Source organism: Cygnus atratus, chromosome Z, assembly GCF_013377495.2.
Source record: "Cygnus atratus isolate AKBS03 ecotype Queensland, Australia chromosome Z, CAtr_DNAZoo_HiC_assembly, whole genome shotgun sequence".
NCBI classification, from domain to species: Eukaryota; Metazoa; Chordata; class Aves; order Anseriformes; family Anatidae; genus Cygnus; species Cygnus atratus.
In genome coordinates this window covers 23,215,754-23,241,244 of record NC_066396.1, presented here as the reverse complement: position 1 = coordinate 23,241,244, position 25,491 = coordinate 23,215,754, and the positions used below count along the sequence as shown (strand labels likewise).

General features: G+C 39.2%; 1 protein-coding gene across 4 annotated transcripts in view; it reads right to left on the bottom strand.

Annotated features, from left to right (window-relative positions):
* Window positions 1–25,491, bottom strand: part of MAST4 (microtubule associated serine/threonine kinase family member 4) — a 196,303-nt gene that overhangs the window by 131,650 nt on the left and 39,162 nt on the right. For 3 of the 4 annotated variants that reach the window (XM_050716231.1, XM_050716229.1, XM_050716230.1), the window contains one exon: window positions 23,899–23,930. The exons of the other annotated variant lie outside the window; for it this stretch is intronic. In XM_050716231.1, the coding sequence (XP_050572188.1) occupies window positions 23,899–23,930 (32 nt within the window). The remainder of the gene's footprint in view (window positions 1–23,898; window positions 23,931–25,491) is intronic. 4 annotated transcript variants of the gene reach the window in all.

The window sequence follows — 25,491 nt, the reverse complement described above, 5'->3', positions numbered from 1 at the left end:
AATACCAAAACTATAAAACTGGCATAAAGTGTCTTGCACTTTATCCCCATTTTTCTGTTATTCAAGTTTCTCAAAATGCAAGTTTAAGACAACGCCTACCTCTCTTATTGGGATGATATGAGATTTAGCTACAAGCCATGGTTTGGAGATATAAAGCAATGAAAATGCCCGAGTTTACTAATACTTTTTAACAGATTTCAAATTTTAACATGAGATAAACCACCTCAGAATTTCTATATTTTTATCTTGACTATTTTTCCAATGGTTAGATTAGAAAACTTTTAAAACATGTTTTTGAAAACAAAAATCATGCTGCCCTCATTCTGGCAATCACAGTTAATGGTCTCTAGTCCTTTCTTCCTCATCAGGAGAAAAATGAGTACAACTTAGGCAGAGATGGAATTAGTTCTTTGTTTTCTGCAGCCTTCATACTGTACAGGCTCTGGTATCCACAAGTGTTTGAGACAGGCAAACATACAACTGGTCTGACAACTGCCTCAAAAAGTCAAATTAAGTGACAAACAAATGCTTTTGACAACATTTTCTAAGTCAAGTTTCTGTTTTCTTATGTTTAAAAAGAAAAGCTGAAACATATTTGCCAGTTTTTCAAGAGTTTTCAAGAGATTTTCATCCTCTTGATGAACCACCCAGGCCCTAAACAATGTCACTGTGAATCCTCCTGGAGGTCCTGTCAGACTAATCACTTGTGATTAATAGTTCTGAACTGCAATCACTGTCCCAATAAAGTGGTCTTTAAGTGAAATGCACTTGTTTCAAGCTGCAATTACTAGCCAGCACTGATCTATGAAAATCAGCTGCATACACTCAACGACTGCACGACAGAAAGATTTCTAACCGAGAACTGTTGCTCAGGAACAATTTTTCCTCAGTTTAGTTTTGTACTACACAACTTGTAACGATGAGAAAACATCCAAGCATTAGCAATGTATGTGTATACATATATAGGTACATACAGATACATGTAGCGTGCCCATATATAGTATAGTTAACAGCAGTGTCTCCAGAATGTGACACTTTGCATTCTCTCACATCAATCAAAAAATGTAAGATTTCAGGATCCACTGCTAAATAAACAGCAGGAGTCCACCATGATGCCACAGCAGCAGATTCTAGTACTTCTGCTTGTTTACATGCTCGCCTTCTTTCCCTGCTATATTCAAAACTTAGGTTTGTGAAATTCTCTCAGTTGAGCAGATAAGAACAAGCAATTTTAACATCAGATTCAACATTCAAATCTGGGACACTGCAAATCTCTATACCAGGTGGAAAGCAAAACTGTAACTCAAGAGGCATTCAAGATTCTAACAGCTGTTTCATTGGTAATATTGTGGTACTAAACAGGTTCTTCGAAGAAAAATGCAGAACCACTCTAGTACAATCCTGTTTCTTGGCATCAGTAAGAAGCAAAACAGCACTGAAGAAATTTTTTGCATTCTTTCCAACACAGTGTGTCTGGATGCTTTGTAAGATAGTCACAGAAGAACTCTGAAATATGAATCTACCAGTCTGTTACTTCTGTCTGAAGTCAACAGACTGATCAACACAATGCATACAAAATGAAACTCATGCTTCAGCTAGCTGCTGGAGAGGGTCAAGAAGTAATTTTCCTATCGATGTGTAATTGGTCAGTTATTCTGGGTTGTTTTATTTACCGCCTATTTTATTCAGAAGTATTTGAGATACAGCATAACTAAAGAAGTAATAACAGATGGCTTAAGAAATCCTTTTTCTTAGATTCCTGTCTGGTACATCTTGCTCATATGCTCAGGCTCAAAATAATCACCCAATTTGCAATGTCAAGGAATATTTCATCTTGGCCAGACTGTATGAGGAAAAGGAGGGGGTTGTTTTATGTTTTTCTCCCTGAGGAAGGGCGAAATAAGTGGGGATGATGGAAGATGCTCACCATTACCTGCACTCACGGGCTCAGTTTGCACAGCAGCTCAGCATGACGTCCAAACAAATTGCTTGTCACTGCAGGGCGGTGTTTAGACTCTGGTAGAACCTGGAAGTTCCTTGGTTGTCTGCATGCCATACAAAACAGCTCATAGCACTGCTACATAAGTTTTCTCATGGGGTAGGGGGATGACTTTGGTAGCTCATCACAGAAAGAGACTAGGTGACCCCTTCCATCTCCAAGTTCTGTAATTCTCAAAATGATGGATATAACATCATTGACATTTACAGCCGTGTCTATAAATCTGACAGTGGTGAGCACTTTACAATAATACTGTTTATTCATGTGTCACTGAAGTACCAGAAGGTAAAAGTCCAGGTAGTCTTAAAAAATATTCTGCCGGAGCCTACTTAGGGTCTGTAATTCTTACTGTTCTGAAAGGATTTGTTTTTAAATTAAAGATTTAAAGAGTCTATATGCTGTATGCTGAACATTTTGTCCAGAAGGATACTGTAAGAGACAGTATCAAAAGCTTTGCTGAAATCCAAAAAGATTACATCAATTGGCTTCCCTTCCTCAATGAGTTGGGTAACCCTGTTATAAAAGGAAATTAAGTTAGTTAAACAGGACTCTCCCCTCCTGAACACACATTGACTATGACAAATTTTGACCCTAAAACATTGCAGGGTGTAAACCAAGCGGACAAGAACAATCAATAATGCTTACCAGCCAAGGTCTGGCAAAATATCTGTGCAACCTCACTCTCTTTTACTCCTCCACCCTGAGTTTCAACAGTTAGTTCTGAAATTATCCCTGCAGATGGAATAGCCTGCTCATACATAGGAGCAGACAATTACAAATTTAAGTGGGATTAATGATGGGTGGTCCTCCAACATAAAGAGCTCAGAAGACAGTTAAAGTATTGAAAGCATCTGGCTGAAAACTGAAAGCAGCTCTCTACTCTGTCTAAATATCATTTGGATGGTTATTACAAATGACATAAAAAACCAGCATGATGTGCCATCTAATGTAATACATTTGCAGCCTTCCTCACATTCTATCGGTCTTCCCATCACCCTTTTCTAGATAGCATCATTTTGCATGGCTGTGGAAACTCTAAAATAATACTCCACATAATATCAAAAACTCAAACAATATAACATCTCATCTTTTGCCATTTTTTTTCTTCTGAAGAACTCCTAAAGTAGCTGTTTGAGATTTAGACAACCTCCTACCACATTTCACATGCTACAAAAATGAAAAATAAATAAGCTTAATTTAGAAAGCAATAAAAATAGCTCAGCTAATAAAGATACTTTTCAACAGATATCAAGCTATTACCAAAACTGTAAAAAGCCTGAGAAATCAGACTTAAATAACAATTATGGTCTCAAACTGCACTTTCAATATGAAAAAAATAAAATTAAGAAAAACTAGAGGCAAAAATAGAACTACTTCTTGAAGAGTTCTGCATTACGCAGGGTTTAAGCACTTTCTTATTATTATTTTATTACCACTATTATTATTCAAGAGCCTTGTTACCCAGTGATAAGCCAAGTCCGAGCTCTTAATGGCCATTTGTTTATCTGGTCTGTATTTAAGCTATATTTCAGTACTAACTGATGCCACTTAACTTTTCTGTATTTACTCTTTCATCAACAGGAATACACTGAAAACAGAAAACATCTTTTACTGAATAGTTTTTATAAGATCATGATGTTATCTGAGTATCTTCTTAAAAAAGCTAAAGGATAAATAAGAAATTACAGAATTCTAAAATTCATCCTTCTCCCAACACTCTGCACCTATTAATCTGAAACTAATACATACTTAGAATGTTGCAAAACTCTGTTTTGGCTGATTGATTCCTTATTAAGGAATATACATACACACACAAATATATACATGGCTGTGGATGCTTATCCCCAGCAGCTTTGTAAGGCTACCACATGTATGCCTGGCAACTTTTGCAGATACATCACCTGCTTCTCTCTTGATAGTCACTAGACAAACAGGTCTGGGCAAGTGCTCTGAACAAGGAAAGCAGGAGAAACGGGAGCAGTCTTTCACATGCAAAAAAAAATGAAAACACAACCAAAAAGGCTGAAGTTTGTTGTCTTTTTTTCCCCTGACAATTACTCCCATGAAGGCAATGATATATAGTAAAGAGAGCTGGAAGTAAATCAAGAGATCACCTTGTCCTTCCCCCAGAGAGGTCCATTATACTTGTATTACCCATATCACTCCAGGGAACAGTTTGTCTCACCTGTTCTTAAAAGCTGACGGCAATTTCACAACACTCCTAGTTACTCCACTCTTCTGCTTCACCATTCAGAGGGACAGAAAATGTTTCAATGGCATCTAAACTGAATCTCCTTTGTTCCAATTTAAGCCCATTATGTCTTGTTTTACACTCTATTAACAAACAAAATACAATTTCCCACTCACAGCAAATGTTCCATACGCTTGAATTCTTATTACCTCCCCTCAGGCTTCTCTTTTGCACAACTCTATTTTGGCAAATATTTTTCCATGGAGTATGTCAAGTTAACACACAACACTCAAACCTACATGTACTATTCAAGCATAAGGTCTTACAGGTTCTGTGTGGGGTAGAAAAATGCTGTGTGCCTTGCATCTCAAAGCATCAGCTTTCCAGTGTGATGTGCTACAACATACTCTCTTCCCATGTTTCCACCCCTCCAACAACGACACTGTGGAACCACTGTGCCTCTCCCACCCTCTCCTGGAAACTGCCACTTATCCACCTATCTCGCATCCAAAAAGCTCTTTATTTTATTAAAATAGAACAGGCTGGAGACTTCTTATTTCACTGAGTGTATTTTCTCCAGGTTGTCAAAATGATTTTGAATTGCCATACTGTTTTTGCATACCTGCATTCTTCCCAGCTTGTCCACTGCAAACTTAATAAATACCCTCTACTCTTACCATCTACACCATTAATAAAAAATGACTAAAGCCAGTTATCCAAGTTTCCTACATCTGCAGACCACTGTAATTTTCTGCTTAGTTTTTCTGTTCTACGTGTAATGTATCAAAAGGTTCTCAGAACTGACAATATAAAAAAAAACTGTTGGCTTGGCTATTGGTAAAACTTGTCTTAAAAAGCCAAGTTCAGAGTTACAAAACAGTAATTCAAAAGCTATCTGGACTGAAATATATGTTATTTGTACTTCTGACAGACTCATTTCAACCAAGAAATCAGCAGTATTTTTAATTTAAGTGCAAATATTTATGGTGTCTCCTAGAATAATCTAAAAGAAAAGTGAAGCATCCAAAAAGTATGAAAACAATCTATAAAAACTGATCTTCAGCAGAATCTCAATGGTATTACAGAGAACCACAGAATTGTTCATGAACCTCTGGAGATCATACAGCCCAACGCTCTGCTTCAGGGACAGCTGACTTGAGCAAGTTGCACAGGGCTGCATGCAGTTGGGTTTTGAATATCTCCTATGACAAAGACTCTACAACCTGCATCCAAGACCACACAGAATCTTTAACATAAAGCCAGCATAAGTGAATTATCTGTTATAACTAAAAGGATGTTCATTTACTTACAGAAAATTAATCAGTGATCTAGTGAACAAAATACTTACCTTTCAAAACCATCCTCATGTTTAGCACCTGTGATACCTACCACACTTAATCCACACAAAAATATACTTTCAAATTAGATTTTGAAATAGTTGCCCGATATTCAAGTATTCTCTACCTTGTAAATATTCACTAGAAGCAGATACACGAAAAGGGTTGTTTTCAAGGGGTACTTTTATACACACTTTTGTACAGCTACAAAATCCTCAGAACACTGTCTTAAGTCTTACAAAGCCTTCTGCATTAATCAGTCATACATAATAGAAGAAGGAAAAGATTTTTGAAGTACATTTTTATGATCTCTTATTCACTCCAAATACACTTACAGATCTAAGTTATTAAACAGATTTCAACAGCACTAACTTCTGAATAAAATGTATAGTATTTCCTACTTTCATGTCCATCATTACAGAATTGGCTTTTTCTACATGCACTTTGTTAACCCAGGGGCTTACACATACTGTACCGAAGGCAGTGCCAACTGCTATCTCTTTGAAAAGGTCAACATCCCATTGCACATTTAAGCAGCACCAGCCCATATAGACAGATTCAAAGATTTCTTTGATGCTCTTGCACACTGTTCAATAAATCTGACTGAAGGTACCACATTAAGCCAAGTAAGATTAACTCTCTGCAGTTCAGCTTCAATAAGGAAATCCTGTTCTCAAGGCCGGTATTTTCTTGTAGAAAGTACTTTTACCTAATAACAGTAAGCAAGTTTAGCAATAGCTAAAAGTTATTAAGGGAAGAAGCTCGGAGAAGATCACAAGATGAGTATCATTAGTGAATTTAGTTCATTCTGATTTAGGAAGAAATGTAATCAACAAAGGCAAAACAACAACAACAAACTGTAACTCAAAGCACAGTGCTTCCACAGTTTATAATTTGGATACTTACCTGGATATTTACTAAAGGTAGAAAAACAGTTTCATTGCTCCACAATTTTAAAGACTTTTGCTTTTATTACTGCAAGTCACACATTACAGCTGTGCAGGAGCCAGAATGTTAGTTATTTCTGAGATGGGGAAGCCCCAAAAAGGCTCAGAATCTAAATCTGAAGATTTTGAGGCACGATAAATCAAGCACACCGAATGCACGAGAGCCTAGAAAAGACTCTTTCTTGTTTGTTTGTTAACTGTATCCGTTGGTCTAATAAAAGACTCTACCTCACCTTACAAACTTACACCCCTAAAGAAAAATAGGACAAACACTAAAAATAGTCATGGTTTCAACATGGAAACAACTAGAGGAGTCCCTCTGACAGAGCTGTGCGAGTACAGGTGAGCTAAGCTGCCACTTCTCTCTCTCTGACAAAGAGATCAGTAGGCTTCACAGTGAAGAGAAACCATAAATTGTGTTCAGACACAGAGAACATGGCTTTGCCTGCCTGCCTCCAGTCATCATGAAGCAAGAGCTCAGACTGGAGAAATGCCCTGCTGGTCTAGAGGAGCATCAGTTCTGCAAGCACTGCTGTGGAGGAAAGCCCATTACCCCATCTCATAAAACTGATGCAAAGATGAGTCCCTCTGCTTCCACCGCTTTATTGCACTACTGCGGCCACATACATGTAAAGGGAGATGGCTCTGCAACAATTTCAGGTGGGAGGCAAGTACACAATAGTGCAGTAAGACTGACAGGAATGACCAAGAAAAGGTCTTGGGGCTTGTGACTATCCTCATTGCTCTGAACAGCTACCTTCTAGCAGAACATTTCCTCTCTGCTTTCTTACCTAGTCAGCAGCAAATGCTGGAGCTGCTCTCCGTTCTCATTCCCTCTTCATTCCTTACTAGCTAACCAGGCTCCGTGTGATGCTAACTTCCCACAGACTACTCATTTATCCAAAAAAGCTTCTAACTGAGGATGAGGCCTCTCTAGTACTAACACCGGCTCCTTTGATTTCTCCTTGCTGTCTGGATACTACACGCAAGGGCTTCATACAAGAATAAGGGAGTCACAACCAGAGAATTTACTAGAGCAAATAAAAGTATATCTGCTCCAGATTCTCTCAAGCACATACCTGCTGGAATTTCTTTCTTCTTACCTGCGTTTTCCTCATAGCCTTTCCTCAGCCATTTTCTTTTTTATTCTTCTCTGTAGCAACTTATTTCCCCTTCTCTCATTCTTGCACAATTCCCTAACTTCACTAATATTACATTGCTTCAGTGTTACACCGTCACGAATGAGTCAGACAATACCTGGACATGATTCAAAACCAACAGCTGTGTAAAGATAGTGATTCAGTAGCTAGGCAATACCTTAGCTTAGGTTTACCTCTTGCATCCCAGTTCTCTACTCAGACTCTCCATTTTGAGTTATTTTGTGAATCAAATCTAGATAGCAAACTCACAGTTTTTGTTGGATGCAGATCTCTGATAGTTGCCTCTCTTGCCAATGAGCTTTAGGATCCCACTGACTGAATGAACCTCTTTTATCTTTGGTTTCAGACTACTGCCAACTCCCTAAAATGATATCTTATCTATATAAAATCAATAATGCACTGGTTATGACTCTACTTTGGGCTCATTCATGAAAGTACAAGCTGTAAGAGCCAGTTTGGAAAACAAACCATTTAAAGATTTTGTTCCTATATATTATTTTAGGAGGAAATTCTTCGTTCAAAGGTGGTGAGGCACTGGCGCAGGCTGCCCAGAGAAGCTGTGGATGCCCCATCCCTGGAAGTGCTCAAGGCCAGGCTGGATGGGGCTTTGGGCAACCTGGTCTGGTGGGAGGTGTCCCTGCCCATGGCAGGGGACTGGAATTAGATGGTCTTTAAAGTCCCTTCCAACCCAAGTCATTCTATTCTTATATCACGTTATCATATTTTTTTTTAAAGTAAATAAAATGCCTCCTATTCCAACTAAGGACCTCCAAAAAAAAGTTGTAAGGAAAAAGTAGTAAGATTGCATTCTCAAATTAAGCAGAAAACCAAGGCAAATCATATTCTCTCTAGATGATCTTTCACTGGTTAACCAAGCCTACTAAATTTTGCACTAGCTACACAGACACCTAAATGACAACTGCTACAGTGAGAATTATCACAGAACTCTGGCAAACTAATTGGCATCCATCTTGCTTGCATCATTTTCTGTGTGGGTTTTCAATACTCACCAGTTCCTACAAAATTTCCATCACCAGCAAGCACAAGCATGTGCTTTACTGCAGACTTCTATTACTAACATTTTTGGAGTTCTATGCCCACATTTTCAAACACCATGGTGTAGTAGGAGAGAACAAGCAGATCAAAGCAGTTGATGCTAAGAGCTCTGCATTCACACTGTATACATTTCAGAAGTTTTACTTTAGACCAGAGCCAGCCCCCTGGACCAAAAGCCCTCACAATGCACACAGTTCAAAGCAGCCCTAAGTAGATGCTATTTGACAACACTTTACTTTCTGGACTACAAGACTTGCAGCAGCTAAGACCTGTTGTATCAGGAAGCACTACACTCAGAACCACACAATGGCTGAGGTTAGAAGGGACCTCTTCATACTATCCAGTCCAAATCCTCAGCTCAAAGAAGGTTACAGGAGGGTGCCCAGGACCATGTACAGTTGGGTTCTGAGCATCCTCCAGGAGAATCCACAGCCTCTGTGTGAAACTTATTCCAGTGTTTCACACACCTTCCCCAGGAAAAAAGTTTGTTTGTGCTCAGATGGAATTTCCCATTTTTTAATTTGTGCCCACTGCCTCTTGCCCTGGCGACTGGCACCACTGAGAAGGGTTCAGCATCCTTGTCTTCACTGCCTCCCAACCGGCATTTATACACATTTGTAAGACCATCCCTCACCCCATAACCCCGAGCTTTCTCTTTTCCAGGCTGAACAGCCCCAGATCTTAGTCTACCCAGTCCCTTAATCATCTTCCTGGCCCTTGGCGGGACTCAGCCCATTAAGTCAGTATATTTCTCATACTAGGAAACACAGGACTCCAGATGTGGCCTCATCAGTGATGACTAGCAGGGAAGGATCATCATCTTTGACCTGCTGGCAATACTCTTCTTAACACAGCTCAGAACGCTGCCAGTCCTCTCTACTGTCTCATTGTTTGCTTGTTGCTCACCAGGACCGTAAGGTAACCATAATCCCATAACTCCTACCAGAGGCTGAACAGCATAGAACATGAGTGCCATAGACAAAACTTATGACTGAGGTCTCCAATGCATTTATCCACATTCTCTACCACTGGAGAACTGTTGGAGACATCAACGATATGCGCCAGGCCTCTGTTTTCGGTAGGTTTGAGAACTGCGTGACATCCACTGGTGGTATGCTGTATTCCAACCCACTGCCCGTGCCCGGACAGCTATAGTGCTGCATACAGCCCAGAACCAGCCGCCATTCAGCTGACCTAAAGGCACTGCCAGGTTGTTAGAGCAGATTAAAGAACTGCCTTGGTAGGGTTTACAAGTAGTTAATTCTGACCTCAGGTTCAAAGGCATCACTGACACCTTTCTTCCTTCAGAAGCAGGATGATTTTCAGCATGTGCACTCCTCTCACTTCAGTCCCAAGACCACACCCACACATGGATGTCAAATGTGCCTGGTTTAATCACGTTTTCATCACATGCTGTGAAGTGGGATGTGTGTCTGGCAGCCTGGCTGCAAAGCAGTACCACGTAACAAAGCATTCAACAAAACAAAAAAGCATTCCCAATGCCTGTGTACCCTACACAACCTTTACAAAGGTAGAGGTGAGCTTTTGCAGTCAGGCCAAAACAGCAAGAACTCATTTCTTTGGCAGCTGCATGTTTAGTCCCACATTAGGGGCACTTGGGATAGCATATTTGTCTCAACTGCTGTTTTTACCTTCACTGCCTAGGAGCATGACCACACTAAACATTCATGAGTGAACCAACTGGGACATGAAGAAATGATTATAAGCAATTACACTGTCTTGTGCCCTGTACTCATTGTGTGCTGTTTGCCACAAAGTGCAAGGCTCCCAAGATCTGTGCCAGCCATTTAGACCCCCACTTGCTTCCCCCATGACACTTGATCTGCTACCCCTTTCAGGCAAGCACTGCAATGTTATGGATCTACTTATCCCCGGTACTCTTTCTGACCTTTTCACAGGCACTGTCACAACATAACTCAGTAAAAACCTTACAGGTCTAAGCTTGGCTGGCTTGCTAAGGAAAAAAAAAAAGTAAAATAAAATAACAGAAAAGAAAAAGCTCTACAACATTTGGGAGAAAGGACAGGGATGATATGTTTGCTTCCTGCTTTGTTAAAGAGATGGCAGAGTAGAAAACTGCATGATGGCAGGAAAGTATGTTAATGCCAGGATAACTGCTGCCACAACACAAGGTGCCAAGGCTTGTTAAAGACTAAAGAGGCAGAGGTAGATGATTAGAACTTGCAGAACAGAAAGGTACCTTGCCAAAGAAACATTTTCCTTCTCCAAACCTGCGTGAGATGAGCTCCACCCTGCTCCTGTCCACAGAAGTCACCCACCTGCCCCCTACCAGGCACACCCTATTCAGTTTGTGTAACCTCAAGACTCATAATGAGCCATTGACCCCTCCCGAAGTACTCCTCATGTTCCCTGCCCCTCTTCTTAGCCCCAGAAGTTACTAGTCATTCTCCCATATACAAAGCGCTCTGTAACCATGTGAAAACTACGTTCGAGTTCTGCAAGCCCAAGCCTGGCTCAGTATCCCTGCCCCAGATCTCCATTGCCCTATCCCAGCAATGCACCTGCAATGCAGCACTCAGCTTTAGGCAAAGTTTGAAAACACAAATGGAAGGAATACCTCCAGAAAAACAGAACTGCATTCAGCCAAGAAAATTTTACTTCCCGAGAGAGTAAACGTGACCTATAACCCCAATAGGGAGAGGGAGGCAAATGTTAGGGTGGAGAAAAATCAGCAGAATCCAGACATTTTAGGCAGAAACAGAGGTAGTGGTAAAGGCCAAAATGGCCATGGCCACAAATGTTATGCAGTATTTCCCCAAACTACTAGCTAACAAGAAGAAACAGCCAATGTGACCTAACTACAGGGTGGGCACCACATCCAGCCATGGACAATAGAGGCCCTGACAGTCATCACAGTGTGCCCCCTCTCCTGCTGTCACACCATACCCCAGCTGCTTTAAATCCTGAAAGTCTGTCTGTGGACCACTGACACACATCCCTCCCCAAGATCAAACCAACATTCCACCTCCTACAACTCCTCCTGCAGCTGGCTCACCTGATCCTGCCCAGGCCTATAGCGTGCAGCCTTCAGAGGAATATGTATTGGAATTGTTAGCATCTCATGCTCTGCTCAAGATCCCTGCCAGTAAGAACATGCCTGCTTTGCTGCTCCTCTGAGATCCAGTTGTTGTCCCTGGTCCGCCGTAAGGAAGCATTCATCTTCTGGAATTTTATTTGAGTGCCAGTCCTTCTCATACCCAGCAACAGCCTCTTGATCCTGACACTGATACAGCTTTTACTCTTCTCATAGAACAGTTTAATGAGCAGAACCCAGTCATCAGGGCCTTGGACTGGTATTTTAGGAGAGTAAAGGACTGGTGGAAGCACAATTATAAAAAGAAAATTGGAAAGGCAGGAAATCATGAAGAGCCAAATGGTTCAGCAAGGGGCCCATCATGGGGAGACTGATATAAAAGGTAAGGCAGGTATAAATAAAACAAGAGATAAAAGTTTACTGAAAGAGGAAGGTGAGAGAAAAGAAGGATTGTGGGCTTACAGACATTATGAAGGCACAGATGACATCCAGCTCTTTACATACCAAAGGAAGCATTTGAGGATGTTACATGAACTCAGTGGTCCAAGAGCATTTGTGGAGTACACAAGCTCTGTACACATATTACCTGGTACCTCACTTCTCCATTAGTGGTAGAAGTACATCAGATTAACTCCTTGCAGAGAAGAGAACCTTCCCATTCAGCTCCATCCAAAAGAAATCTCATGTTAACAGAACTGTACAGTACGAGAAAATCATTGGGCTTTTGCATCAGAAGTACACTACACCAAACTAAGAGGTTAATACCCAAAAGTATCTACACAACTACTTTTTCAGGGGATCTTTCTAACATTTGATCCCAAGCTATGCAGCAAGTAGGATGAAGATCTTGACTTGGATGTCTGGGGGAATCCAACAAATGAGAAGTTCCATCTGTTCCTCAGAAAATATTGAAGTATTCTGCATAAACAGGAGTTCCCCAAATGCTTTATAACAAGGTACATAGCATTGTGATAGCACAGCAGAACGACAAAGAACCAGCAGATAACAGATACGAACACATGAATATGCTTTATGATAAACAACAGTGCTGGTTGAGAATGCCAGCAGTAATAAAAACGTTCGAATTCACATTCGACAGGAACAAGGAGGGGAGAAAAGACTTCCCTCCTTCTCTACAAGGAAACAGAGGTGACTTACTTGGATTTCATGATCCTGACATCTCTAGGAGGTCACCCTACACTTTACATAATGGAAGTACAATAATACTGACAATTTCAAGGGGAAAATCTATAATGCCAGAATGTCTACCAGAAGATGCTGATCCTGCTGTTCAGTAACTGCCTCTTTTACCTGAGAATTGTTATTTAGAATAAAGGTGATTTTATTGCTACCGGAAGAACAAGAATATTGTGCAGAAAGCTGAATGCATCTTTCCTAAAAATAAAACCAATCATCTATTTGTAGGTTACACCTCACCTTCAATCTCCACACACAGACAACAAACAAAATATATATATATATATAATTAGAATTCTTTAAGCAGAGCACAGATTCATCAAACAATCATGTAATCTTTCCAGAGCCCTACCATGACCCCAATCCTCCAGAGGCTAAATGTGTGCAAGCTAGAAATTGCATAGCCTCAGAAAGCTTTTTCTGCAGATTAAGAGATTATTCAAATGTTTCTAGCATCAGTGCCAAAAAAATCAATTCATCAATACTGCACAAGGCAGACAGGATCACGCAATTCGTAAGGACATTACAAGTCTTTTGTAACAAATAATTCTTTTGACAAACTTTGAATTTTCCTTAACTAGCAAAATAATGCCATTGGGAAAAAACAAATGGTGAGCAAGATGCTTTTTCAGTATGTCTGATATTCCTGAGATTTGCCATTTGAAATTCAAGCTGCACTGACTAGCAGTGATTACTCACATGATGTTCTTCTGCCAGTTCTCACTGGGTAAATACTCTCTCAGGCATCAGAATGAAACAGGGTTACATGGGCATTTGTTCTTTGTGTGTATGCCATACAAATTTAAAGTTTTACTAGAACAAATACTGATGAGAAATAATTTTACTTATGATGCAACTTTTGCTCAAAGACCAAATGGGAGGACCCAATGCTAATTTTAAAATACTTGAAACAATTATTAGTCTGAAATAGTTGTTATTCATGTGCCTACCACATTTGCTACTGAAGTCAGAATACAGTCATGTAACTATTGTGTTCACAAACTAAGCGACCCCTGAGACCCAACCTGCTCTCATAGGTTATTACTTCCTTGCCTCTGCAGCTCATATTTCTACTATAAAATTTCCAACTTCCCAAGCGCATTTTCTTTCTGCGCTTGCTACATGCCTTGCTGCTTCTTTGTACACAAACACTGTGAGCATCACAAACTGCTGGTTCAACAGATAATGCAGGGTACAAGAGCAGAACCAGCAGAAGCAGAGCAGTTCAGCGAACAAAGCAGTAAACTGAAAAAGCTGCTCAGGGTAGAAGATTGTCATGTGGGAAGAAAAAGAACAATAGGTTAGCTAGTCTATTTCGTCAGACTTTTTTGCCTCATTTTGTCAGATTCAGTATTCAGATTTCAATAATGAACTAAGTGTGCACTTGCAGCCCAGAAAGCCAGCCATATCCTGGGCTGCACCAAAAGCAGCATGACCAGCAGGGCAAGGGAGATGATTCTCCAACTCGGCTCTGCTCTTGGGAGACCCCACCTGGAGCCCTGCATTCAGCTCTGGGGTCTCCAGCACAAGAAGGACATGGAACTGTTGGAGCAAGCCAAGAAGAGGGCCACAAAGATGATCAGAGTGGTGGAACAGCTCTCCTGTGAGGACAGGCTGAGAGAGCTGGGGTTGTTCAGCCTGGAGAAGAGAAGGCTCTGGGGAGACCTTACAGCAGCCCTCCTGTGCCTAAAGGGGGCCTGCAGGAAAGCTGGGGAGGGATTCCTGGTCAGGGAGTGGAGTGGGACAAGGAGTAATGCCTTTAAACTAAAAGAGGACATATTTAGTTACATATAAGGAGGAAATTCTTCACTCAGAGGGTGGTGAGGCACTGGCACAGGCTGCCCAGAGAAGCTGTGGGTGCCCCATCCCTGGAAGTGCTCAAGGCCAGGCTGGATGGGGCTTTGGGCAGCCTGGTCTGGTGGGAGGTGTTCCTGCCCATGGCAGGGGAGTGGGACTGGGTGGTCTTTAAGGCCCTTTCAACCCAAACTATTCCGTGGTTCTGTGAGATCTTTCCTACTGCTATTTCTTTGTAGACATTCACCTGTTTTAGAACCTCAGTACCTATCTTCATATCACCAGCAATCCACTAGCCATGAGATCTGTCCCCCAAACATCTGGGTTGAACACCATGCACTATACCTATTTGTGTGCATAGCATTTCTTTAAAATTTCAAATAAACTATTCTAGTGCAAAAGCATTCTTGGAATTAGGTAAAGCATAGATGCAACCAGGTATTTGACCTTTGGTCCCTCCAAGATTCCATGCAATTTTCCCATCCTGAAATTCTGTAACATTGTTTTTTACCCTGGAGGCTCATCTCCCCTTCCCCAACCCCCTTTTTCCCCGTGGCTTAGCCCATTCACAAATTTGATGAAGAAATACTTAAGCTTATTTTTCATTCTTGACACAGTCCTGTCCTTGCCTAAGTGTCTGAAACACAATTCCAACAAGGCACAGCATATGCAGAGCTCTGTGAAGAACCATGGTACATGGTGAAGAATGGGTCAGGTGGTAATTTACATGATTCAAACACACTTACAGAATGGGTGGATAAATATTATGTTACACAATTAAGGTTTAAAATCTGAACGCCTCATTTTCTGGACATTAGTCCCTCAGGTAACTACAATTTCAACACATTTTATGAAGTTCCAAGCCTTGCAAACATTATCTATGTGGTTAAAAATACAGTGGACAATGTTGTATGAACATATGGCCTACTAATGCAACACAGAATAACTTAAAAATACCCTTAAAACACACTTTTAAAATGTCATCACTTGTTTTTTAATCTGTTCACAAAGGTTGTGTGCAGGCACACAGACACATGAGCACGTGTTTACAAGTAACAAGGTTTCACAAAACTTCAGAATGTTCTCGAACAGCATACAAACCTTGCATTGGAAAGAGACGCAATCCCATACATCATAAAATATGAGTCAAGAGACAACATGCAAAGATTCATAGCAATATTGCTATAAATGAACTAGGGATGCAAATGCGTGCATGAAAAAGCCAAAAGAAATAGCTGAACAAGATCAAACAGAATGGCCTCTGCTGATAACCAAGGACAAAACTAATAGCAATAAAATGCCAAGGGCTGTTTTGTTTACATAAAAACCATGCCTGTGCTCTCCATAGCACAAAGGACTCGTCTGCAGAAGACCCTGCACTGACAACAGGAAAATGGCAACAAGGCTACAGCACGTTGCACATGCCATTACTCTTCCCGTAAGCCCAACACAATTATAAAATGAGGAAATGCAAACAATGGGCAGCAGACTTGCATAAAATTTATGGGGGCTGAAGTAAGCAAGATTGTGAGGGAAAAGGATCATACTACAATAACTATTGGCTCAAAGGATACAAAAAACATGTCCAAAAACCAGTTTTTCATCCTCAGTCACAAGAAACTGAAGAGATGTGGTGGACGACTCTGCTGGTGGTCCTCGTTCTCCATGTCATACCCAAGTGATCCTGGCCTGATGCAAGATTTTGTAAAGTATGTGAATTCATTGTTCAAAATTTTAATTGAAAACTCAGCATGTTAGCAATAAGTGGATAATTATCAATACATTATTAATTAATACATTAAGTGGATTTAGAGTTCATTAACAGACCTCCAAAAAAAATATATGCAAGTGGGGGAATTTCCTTTGTACAAGTGAGATTCTTTTGCGAGTTTATAGAACTTTAGTTTGGTTGTTGCTATTCAACGTTTTCGTCAGTGACTTGGAAATGACATTTAAAAAGTCACTGCTAAAAGTTTCAAAGGTCAAACATTGAAGAAATGGTAAATACTGAGGACGAAAACATCACATACAAAGTGATCTGGATCTCTGGATCTCTTGGTAATCTGTGCTCTTTTAAAAAATGCATTTTAATTGGTAAATGAATATTAATATCTATGAAACATGAAGAATCTAGAAAGTTAAGAGTGTACACAGCACTTAGGAAGCCACCATCATGAAAAGCAACTTAGAAGCATTTAGAAGACAATATTTTCCCAGTGTGTTGCTGTGACAAAAGGTGCTAATAGCAACAGCAACACTGATCTATGAGAGGCAGATAAAATTCTTTACTGTTTTGGTCACATGTGAGCAAAACATATTAGGCTTGCTGGAAAAAGATCTCTTGAATGAGTACTGAGTTTGTCAGAAAGATTAAGGTGTCCTTACTGAGCACCACCCAGTATACTGAGTATAGTTTTCTACCTGCTGGCAGTATACAAGTTAACTGAGCACAAACATATAGAAAGAGTACTAACAGCAGTTAACACTACCACATTATCTTTAAGAATCCAACATGGGATACTGAGAGTATCAACTTCTGCAAAAGATATACATATTAGAATTGAGAGATCCATTACCTGGCAACAATAAATAATGTGCTCTGATTTCCAAATTTAAGGTAATAGTAATCAAACTACTTTAAGAGGAAAAGTAACAAGTTCTCTTTTTATGATTAACACCGATGTTTATTACAAAGGTACAAGATGAGTAATAGCAACATAATCATTTGAAAGTCCAAAGCAGCATTTCAGTTCACTTTAAATGCAGATGATGCTGAAGAAAATGAGTAGATAAAATGGAAGTGAAGATGAAATGGGTGGGGGTGGGAAGGTTCTAATTTCAGGACTCCCAAAGTATAAGAACATCATCTCAAGTCTACTCCACAGCTTCCAATCCCTCCAAAAAAAAAGCTCTCTGCTTCTGACATTCAGTTTAATATCATTGTTATTTGCTGATATCAAACAGTTATTATTGACTGTGATATAAAAAAAAAATCACTTTTCTTTGCTACTATGCTTGCAAAAGTCCAAACATGGATGTAACTAAAGGAATGCCAGAAAATGACTTTTTTGGATATAATTTAGATCAACAGATCTCTCTACAACTCTACAACTAATACAAAGAGTGATACAACCATTAGATGCATTTGCAGTAGGACTCTATGAATACATGGATTCATAACTAAGCATAAGCTGCAACACTTGTATAAACAGTGCCATCGAAGCTATCCGGAGACAAAAAAGGGCTAGCTCCTGTCAGTCCTGTCTCACAAGCCCTCTTGCTTACTCTATTTGTCCCTTCCACTTCCTGCCAAAGGTCAATAAACCACTGAGACAAGCAGCTAGGACTTCCCTGGGGACAACACACTGTGTTGTTCAGACACGTTTCCTTAAGTGGCCATCAGATGGAGTCTTCTATCAGCATACAGTACACTTTGCAGTAGGAACTCCTGCTTACAGAAGATACGTAAGTCACAGCTACAGAGGCAGGCACTCTAGAGAACAAATGGACCTAAATCTCTGTACCTTCAGTGTAACAACGCTGCTTACCAAAGCACTCACCTCTGGCCAACTTGTTTACTTCATCTCAATATAAATATAAACAGCACCAGCAAACTATCTACAGAAGAGAGCTGCAATGCAGATTTCTGGTTCTACACCATTTTGCAGCACAAAGAACTCATTGCTCAGATTTAGGCACAACTGTGTTTGTCTCCTGTAATAACATTCATGGGATATTGCAAACTGTTTTAATTTAAGACACTCAGTTTCTCCCAATGAGCACCAGATTGCAGAGGCTATGCACTTTCAGAAAAAACAAACAAACACGAAACAAGTCCCAAAACATTCATAAACAGAGAAACAGAGTTTTTATTTTAATTAAAATACAAAATGTTAGTATCTTTTACATCTCAGGACTGCATTTGGACTAGTTTTTATAATTAACATGGAAAATATTTCATTTCTTCAAAATTTATTATTATTCTTTAATGATCTGCCTAAAATTATCTAGATAACAATATCCAAGACTAATCATCCAATATTTACAAATCCTTTAGTGAAGTTTTGATCCTCAGCTACAATGAATCATACCTGAACTTCTGCACTTTGTAAATGAGGTACCTTGACACGAGCACTTTCAGCACAACAGTTCCCTTCTGGAAAAATATATCTGATGAAAAAAAATGAAAAACTGCAACCATAAATGCACATGTCCTGAGACATATACACACAACACAAAGGAAGAGGCAATCTCTCTTACATGTTCTGGAGTGCTTGGGTCTTTTGTTTGCTTGACAGTTTTTTGACAGTTGTGCCCTTCAAGCCACAAAGAAGCCTATGCAATTAGGGAGATAAAAACTCCAAGACAGCTGTTGGTAGAGAGTTAGGATCGTACAATCAATGTATTTAACTTCTGAGCTTTCCTTTGGGTGCTTTGGCATTCAGTTCAAACATTTTTCATTATCACAGGTCACGTATATACTTACAGATTCTATTTTTTTATTTTTTATTTTTAAGTGAGGTTAGCATTATCTTTACTATTCCACTCAATCACTGATTCCCCCTTTTTCCCTGAGGTTAACTGACAGTCCATATTTGTCATTAATAAAAACTGTCTTAAGTTATTAACCTTCCCGAAACTTGTTTGATTAAGCCCTTTAGCTAGCAGTGGTTTTAGCTACTGTTTTTCTTGAATTCTTGGCTAGTCACACTTTTTTTTTTGCTGTTATCCAAGGATATCAGCTGCTTCACTGTAATGCATAAATGAGTTTCATGAACATTCTGTGACCAACTTTGACATTTTCACAGGTGCAAGTAGATTATATAATTGCTGCAACTGAATGAGACTCCACATTTTATAATTACTGAATTTATTTTCAGAAGTTTCAAGAGAAGGACATATGCAGCCAAAAAATACATTAAAGTTACCTAGCTTTGAATTAAACTGAAATATCTCTGACAGATTAAACAAAAGAAAAAGAAACAAGAACCAGTTTAGTCTGGAAAAGCCATGTATTTTACAGCTATGGCAAGTGAACCACTGAAGCTCAAAAGAAACAATGAACCTCCTCTACCTACCCACTTAGTTCTATTTAAATATGACTTTTTTTGAAGCTTGTTGTTAATTCATTTTTAGGAGTAGGACATTTTAAACCAGAACACACCGACTTAAAATGAAGGGTAACTATTGTGCCACAACCTTTGAGTTCCTGCCCTGTCCCTCTGCAGCTCTCATTTTGCTGTTCACTTTGCCTCAGGAAAAGAAACAAAAGAGGTTAAGGGCATGCTGACATCTTAATTTCAGTGACTGAGACTCACCTATTTAACACAGGTTAAACACCTTCTCTGGCTCTATACTCTTGCTATCTGCTCTTCGAATGTATAAACAATAGTGATTTATAGATGCAAAAATTCTGTGGTTCATCAGAGGACCTGCATGCTTCATACACTGATGTTAGCAACACAAACTTCTATTTCTGGGTCTGGCTTAACCTTAAGCACAAGTATTTTCCTTGATATTCAGAAATATGTGGTGAAAACAAATTAATAAAAAATATCATAGCAGCATATAAACAGTCCATCCCTGCAGCAGCAGTGTGCAGAAATACATTTTACATAATTTTCTGATAAGTGAGGTAATAACAACCACACAGCTTTACTGATAGAGACAGCCCTACAGAAAGCTCCCTGACACTCACTGTACCTCCATGCCACCATACCCTGCTGTCAGAAAGGCATTTGTGCAGCTGCACAAACACCCCAAAGAACTTCCATGAAGCTAATTGCAACCTGGATCAGTTCTGCTTGTGTAAACACAAGCAGTTGTACCAGCACAGCCAGGGCGTGATCTGACAGAATATTGCTTCTTTCTGAATCAGCAACAATTAGCATCATTGGCATAAACTGAGACAAAGTGAACTTCGACCTTTTCAAGATCTTTTGTCTCCAAGTCTTTCTTTGGGAGTTGCTGTATATGTAAAATTGGGATTGGGTTTAGTTGTACAAGTCCAACAAATTTCAACTTATTTCATGACCTCCAAAATGAGGCCACACAGCTGCAGTCTATAATTGAATTGCCCCACAGCAAGATAATTGAAATAGTGACAACATGAGGGAAAAGCAGAGATGTTAAGCCCTCTCTTCCTCCGCAAGCTTTCTGCACTTTCTGTCCTCAATCCTCTCCAAGAGTTCACCTAAGACACATTGCATTCCATGCCTCCTCCTCCTCCAGCCTCTCTAGATTCTTCCCTGACTTCTGGCACCCCCATGCCCTTAGACTGTAGTCTTCCATTTCAAAATCAGACAATAGAGTTTCATACTACTCTGCCCTTATATCAGCTAAATCTTGCGTATCAAGTAACAGGATTCCCAGAGAAGTCTATATTGGGCTGCACGATGGTTACATAGATAAACAGGTCAGTGAAAACAGAGGGCATGGGTTTTTTTCGTTTGTAAGCGAAGCCAGTTGGGTTTGTAGATCAACAACCACAGAGTTAGCTCAACAGGTCAGCTGCAAGGTGGAGTACCTCCAAACATGGCAAGAACATACGTGCCCAGAAGCACAACCAGGATACCCTGGCAGATGAACAGCAGGTGAGGCTCAATGAGTGGAAAAGCACTGCCAACTGGCAGCAGGTAGCAAACACATCCTGTTGGCACGAATGCCACAGCTAACCAACCCAGAGCTAATTGCTACTGCACAAATAGACCCCTCTGCTTACTGTTTTGCTGGCAGGGTGTTAGCATTGCCCTTTTTCACTGCATATCTGATCAACTTAATAAAGGAAACATGAGCACCACTTCTGGCATCAAGTTGCGTACATAGCTAAAGACGCCAAAGAGCTCTTGTTGGTTCAGCAGAATATGTAGGGAAAGGCTGGTGCTCTGTATCAGTCATATATTTACAACCTATGCTTCCTCACAAATACCTGCCCTTCCATATTGACACATTATACCACACTTGCTCCCTTGACCTGGAAACAGCAGACCCCTTTATATTTGCCATAGAAAAAAAACATTTAAAAATTATCTGCATACATACGGAAAACAACTCTGTATAATCTATATGGTAGCCAGCCCAAATAAAGTATAAAATTAATACAACATACCTAAAAGAAAAAGTATTCTGTAACTAGTTCTTTCACATATACACTTGGTGAACAATAAGCAAGATACCTTTCCCCACGCATCATCCCTCCTTTCCCCACCACCCAGACTGTATCATAAGAGTAAGAAATGACTTCAGAAAAAAAAAAAAGAGCCGAATCATTCATCAACCCAAATCTTGTTTTCCATGTTTCTCTCCTTGGTCCCATCTGAGCCAGCTGTCCCTGCCTTACCCTACAGCTGTGTCCTTGACACACCATTGGCTGCAAAGATCCAGCAGACAAAACGACATCTAAACAGAGCCATTCAGGACCTCTCGATGTTTATGGCAATAAAAACATAGGACCTCTCACACTGTGAAATTCAGTCTTCATGTCAATATGCACATAATATGCAAATAGAACAACCAACAAGACCCCCAAACACAACTACTGGTACTATAGCCCTTGCTAAGTTCAGTACTATGAGCCTTTTAACTAAGAAAGCAGTAATAAAGGTATTTTACAATACCATCTGCAGAATCCTAACCACCTTAATAGCCAGATATGATTATGCTGATAAGCAGCTATTCCTTTATGACACTTTATTAAGATCTCAGCAACATTACAGAATCTGCACCTACATTTCAATGATCTGCTATAAAAAATATGTATATGAACACAATTGAGGTAATTGCTTTGCAGACATTTTTCAAACCTGAAGAAAAGCATTTAACAATATTCAATGTCAAACATAGCAAGAGTAATCAAGATCAGGGCTATAGTTTAAAAAAAAAAAAAAAGCCTGTGAAGCCACTTTCTGCTCTGGCTGATATCAACACGAGTTTACCCATTAACTTCTATATGGGCAGTCTTTTGCTCACACAACAGTTTTGGGTTAATTATGAAGCTTCCAAAAGGCACCAGAGATTGTTTTCTTAAACAGTTTTTATCTGTGCCACTGCAATATCAAATACTTGACATAGAATTAGTTTTCATAATTTAGTGGCATTTCTTAAATAATGGGTTTGCTTACTATTTGGTGTAAGACTTTACTTCTGTCAGAACCCAAACCAAGGAAGTCTTGCGCAAGTCAGCAGATGTCTTACAACCTGTACCTTCCCAGCAATAACAGTTTCAGTTATTCACATATCTAACTAAACCAGCAACAAAACCTACATAGCACTATCAAGTTGAAAACAAATATATAAAAATAAAACCATAGCCAGCCTTTGTACAAGGGCTCTGGGTTTTATTTGTAACATGTTGTCACATTAATACAACCTTACTTGAGTACAGTGGTAGCCCTATATTCCTAAATTATTTTTTGAAGAGAAAGTAGTAACCAAACAGATTGTTTCATAAGATATTTTCGTAGATACTTATCTCAATGTTTTCTTAATGAATTACTACTACACAAGGAATAAACAAAAATGAATAAATACATATATATATATATATATATATATAAAAACAGGTCAAAAACACCAGGGAAAGAAGCCAAGGTACAAGAGCCCATACAAAGAACAACTAAACCATGGTATCTAATTCAGTAGCAACACATACAAGAATAAACAATTTTCACCTCCACTAATCAAAATGCTAGCTCAACAACCCTATACATTTAATAGCACTCATCTATTCTTTTGTTCCTACCACTTTATCCACAAGTCTGATGACAGAATTTCATACAGAAATAGTTATACTTGCATGTCAAGTTTCATTTACATCATTCACAAAGAAAACAGATTTCTTCCTTGATTTTAAGTAGAGAAATCTTCAATACAAAAGGAAAGCTTCAACATAAGAACTTATAGGCAATTTAGAAATATCTCACAATAGCTCCTCTAGGAAAGGCAGATCTGCATAAAAAAGGTTACTGCACAAGCATAGGTTTTCATTCACCATCTAAATTTCTCTGTACACATCTTAAGGCAAATCAACTGCCATATTTAACCTTTGTTTTAGCTCCCCTGAAAAGAAGAATAGCCTACTCGAGAACAGTCAAAACTACATACTGTACTGTGAGCACAACAGAAGAAACTTCAGGTACTTACAAACTTCCTCTTCTTGGAAGGCTCAACTCCTTCTGCAAAAGAAAAGAATTTACATTAAGAACAAAATCTCCTTTAATTGGATGTGACTTTTTTTTAGACAAGTACTCTATTCCTCCCATCCTACCAGCAGCAGATAAACAGATGTATATTTTGACTGTAATAAAAAAAATACAGATTTTACATGTGTCTTTCACTTATAGCCTTCTATTCTTATTTGAAGTATTAACATTAGCAAGAGGAAAAGTCTAGGTCTTTTTATAGCAACAGTTAGCCTATTTTGAATGGTAAGATTTTTCTGTAACATTTATTTATTCAGAGCATGATACATTGGTGACAGCATTAAAACTCCCAAGAATCAGTGACAAAGAAATGCTAAACTCTTTCCAGCATTCGTTGTTTGCAAAAGATGTTAGCAACAGGATCAAGACCTAAATAAGTGACCACTAACACCAATGATTCTCCTCTGTGTGGTTTTAGGTGTTTTTTGTTTGTTTGTTTTGTTTTTTACTAAAAAAAAGGATTAAATCCACAACAGTTTGATCGATCATTAATCATTAAAATTCACTGCAAAGTACTAGCATAACAACAGAACCACTGTTAGACAGATGTTTCTAAAACTTTTGCTGAGAACAGTTAAACTACTATTTATGGGACTGATGGGAGAGTCTGCTAACTAAATCAGAACTGCTGATAAACATCTTACTACCATTTATTGTGAAAAAAAAAAAAAAACAACACAAGATCCATGAAGTTTTGCCTACCAGGAATAAGCATGATATGAGTTTACCACAAGTAGATCGCCTCGTATTGTATAAGTACAAATAAATAACAGAATAATTGAGCCTAGAAGGGACATCTAGAGATCCTTCAGTCCAAAACCCTGCTCCAAGAAGGGCCAAGTAGAGCTGGTTGCTCAGGACTGTGTCCTGTTGTGTTCTGAAAGTCTACGAAGACAGAGTCTCCAAACCAATCTGGGCAACCTGTTATAACGTCTAGCCACCCTCACTTCTTCCCCCATTCCTCACTTGAACTTATATTCTAAATGCTACATGAGTGAAGTCATCTTTGCAATCCTGTTTAGCAAGGAGTGCAGCCTGCCTTTAAACAAAGGTAGAACTTGTCTGACCTACAGGATGTGCACATACATTTAAAGTTGAAGACCATCTCAAAAGACAAGGTAACATATGAAGATAATTTGAGTTATGTGAATGGATGTCTTCAGTCACTCATTTGCATTATTTTATGTCTATTTTTAATATCCTAACAAAAGACTGTTTTAAAGCACATAACAGATACTCCATTTCTATTCTAAAAGTTATTAAAGGAAATGATCTCAAAATTATCTTTAAAAAGTGTGTGTGTGTATATATGTACGCATGTGCATGCTGTATATGCATACACACATATTCATTTCACTTAGTATATAAAATGAAGTTATAGGCATTGACCAGAAAATGTACATGAAATACAATTGAAGGGATAAAAATAGCTCAGTCAGGCACCTTAGAAAAGGCCGTAAGGGAATGAATAATTATGTATTCTTTGGAGACTTAAATGGTGTGCAGTAAATAAGGCAGGGGCTGCTAACTGAAT